At 45.9% G+C, this 2,252-nt stretch overlaps 1 protein-coding gene across 1 annotated transcript; it reads right to left on the reverse strand.

The window, feature by feature from the left end:
* Nucleotides 1–1,045: 1,045 nt before the first annotated feature.
* LOC124088986 (keratin-associated protein 11-1) lies at nucleotides 1,046–1,960 on the reverse strand. Its single transcript, XM_046438830.2, has one exon. It carries the CDS (start codon nucleotides 1,894–1,896, stop codon nucleotides 1,405–1,407), a length of 492 nt encoding a protein of 163 aa, XP_046294786.1. The 5' UTR covers nucleotides 1,897–1,960; the 3' UTR covers nucleotides 1,046–1,404.
* Between the last annotated feature and the right edge of the window lie 292 nt (nucleotides 1,961–2,252).

Here is a 2,252-nt window from a genome sequence, read left to right on the forward strand (position 1 = left end):
AATCATCTAAACATTTTGCCTCTGAAAAACCATCAGTGAAATAAAAAATAAAATAAAATAAAAACATTTTGCACCGGCAACCAGACCCCTGGTCAGATTCCCTAGGAGGCACTGCCCCTGCAGCTATGAGAAGAGGCATCCATTGATCCTGGTATGTGTACCTCACACATTTCTGTTTTCTGTAAAAACCACCTGCTTCTATTTTTCCTTGAGTGATTCTGAAAAGAAAATATAGAAGTGTATTTCTGGACATAACAGAGGAGAAGGACAGAAGCAAACCAACCAGTAGCCAGCTTTCCCTTTCTAATAAAGGCAAAAGGGGTTATCTCATGGACTCCCCACCCATCAGGTGCTTTGTTTGATCAGTGAAAGCAAGAAATAAGATTCTGAGTATTAAAATAGGTCCAAATGTTCCTGAGATTCTCTTTCAGTCTCTCTGACCCCCACATACATGGAACTGGTATTGACTGAGAGCATGCTTGGCGGGGGGGGGGGGGTCTTCCGATTTCTAAGGGAGAAGAGGATAAAGATGGAACTGCCCTTTGGATGCAATGAATCTCAGGACCTGAGAATCGACTTCTCTTCCTTCCTCCTGCTCCCTCAGTCCCAGCTGATCATGGAGGAATCTTTTCAAAGGTTTCCACTGTCATCTTCTGATTAAGCAAGACTCTGAACCTTTGATTGACTCTGAACCTCTAATCCATTTGTCCCTTCTCTTTACAACTCTCTGAAGTACCTTGTTTCTTGGGCAACTTTTCTTTTTCCTCTATGGAAGCAATTATGCCCCTAAAATTGGCGGAAAATGTAGAGGAAAATTTACCCCATCAAATTTCACAAACCTCACTTCACCCTGCAGTCAGAGACTCTCTGAATAAATAAAAACGTAAAGTAATCCCTTGCTTGTTTGTGGAACACAATGACTAAACCCATACTCTAGCTTCAGGGGAAAAAAAAAAAAAAAAACAGGCCCCAATTCAGCAATGGATGATTCACAGTCAACTAAAACCCTTTAAAATAAAGAACTCTGCTGAGACATAATGTTTGCAATGCCAACTAATGCAAGTTTATTGAGAAATATATAGTGAGACAAGCTCCCTTCTTCAAAGATGCAAAAGCAGAAGCCAGGAGATACAGCAGCAAGGTCAAAACATGTCAAAAGCATCAGGACTGGGCTGTGGGTAGTAAAGCCTCCGGAAACATGGAGAGGCATCCACAGCACCAGGCATCAACCCTTAAAATAATCTTAGTGCTGGCCAGAAAAATTTTACAGGGCCGAAATGAGCAGCCAGCAAAGAGCAGTCCATGGGGGTCAGCAATGGAGTTGGTCGGGCAGCATGCTGGGAGATCCTGGAAACACAGCTGGCAGGGCGTGGAGTCTTGATTCACTCACTGGCTCGAACACACTCAGCAAGTTCTTCGGCAGCTGGACACACAGGACTGCTGGTACGTCCTAGAGACCCCACAGGATGGTTGGCAGATAGTGGAGACTCCTCCCACTGGTTGGCAGGAAGAAGAGATGCCACCCACTGGTTGGCAGACGCTGGAAATGCCTCCCAGAGGCTGACAGCCACTGGACACAAAGGTGAGTGGCCGGCTGCAGGGAGTTGAGCAGGAATTGGAGACACAGGTCGTTTGTCTAGAGCAAGTTACCTGGACAGGACTGGAGATGCAAGAAGTTCTCTGGTAACACGTCGGCTGGCAAACTGTGGGCTCACAGTTGGACTCCTGACAGTGGTCCAGGAGCCAAGAGCCAGTTTGGAAAGAACTGGGCAAATAGATGCCACTCAGGCAGTCAACATCACGGGCTGAAGCAGCGGCGACTGGGGCCACCGGGTTAGCACAGAGTCCTCCGATTGGCCTGGAAGAGCAATTTCTTGTAGAGCAGTTGAAGGACATGATGCTTGATGGCTGCAGGTATCTCACCAAAGTTAGCTTCTGAATTGTGAATGTCCCTTGAGACTCCTGAGCTTTTATATATCCTTGCTAGTGGGTGGGGCTCCGTCTCTGTTCTCCCACCTTCTTTGGCTCATACCCACTTGCTTTAGAACATCTCGTGAATCTACAAGTTAATTGTCTCTTGAGAAGCCTTCCCCCTCATAAAGAAAGTTTAGTAGTTTGGTAACTAAATCATAAGTCTCCTGCACTGTACTTACTCCAGATGAAGAAGGTTGGTTGACAGCTTCAAAGCTGTTGGTCATTCCCTGCCCACATTTTGTGTCTCATTCATCTTGCTTGCATATGATGAGTGTGAA

The sequence above is a fragment of the Marmota monax genome, unplaced genomic scaffold, assembly GCF_021218885.2.
Source record: "Marmota monax isolate L192 unplaced genomic scaffold, Marmota_monax_Labrador192_F-V1.1 WCK01_AAM20220418_F8-fsc00125, whole genome shotgun sequence".
NCBI classification, from domain to species: Eukaryota; Metazoa; Chordata; class Mammalia; order Rodentia; family Sciuridae; genus Marmota; species Marmota monax.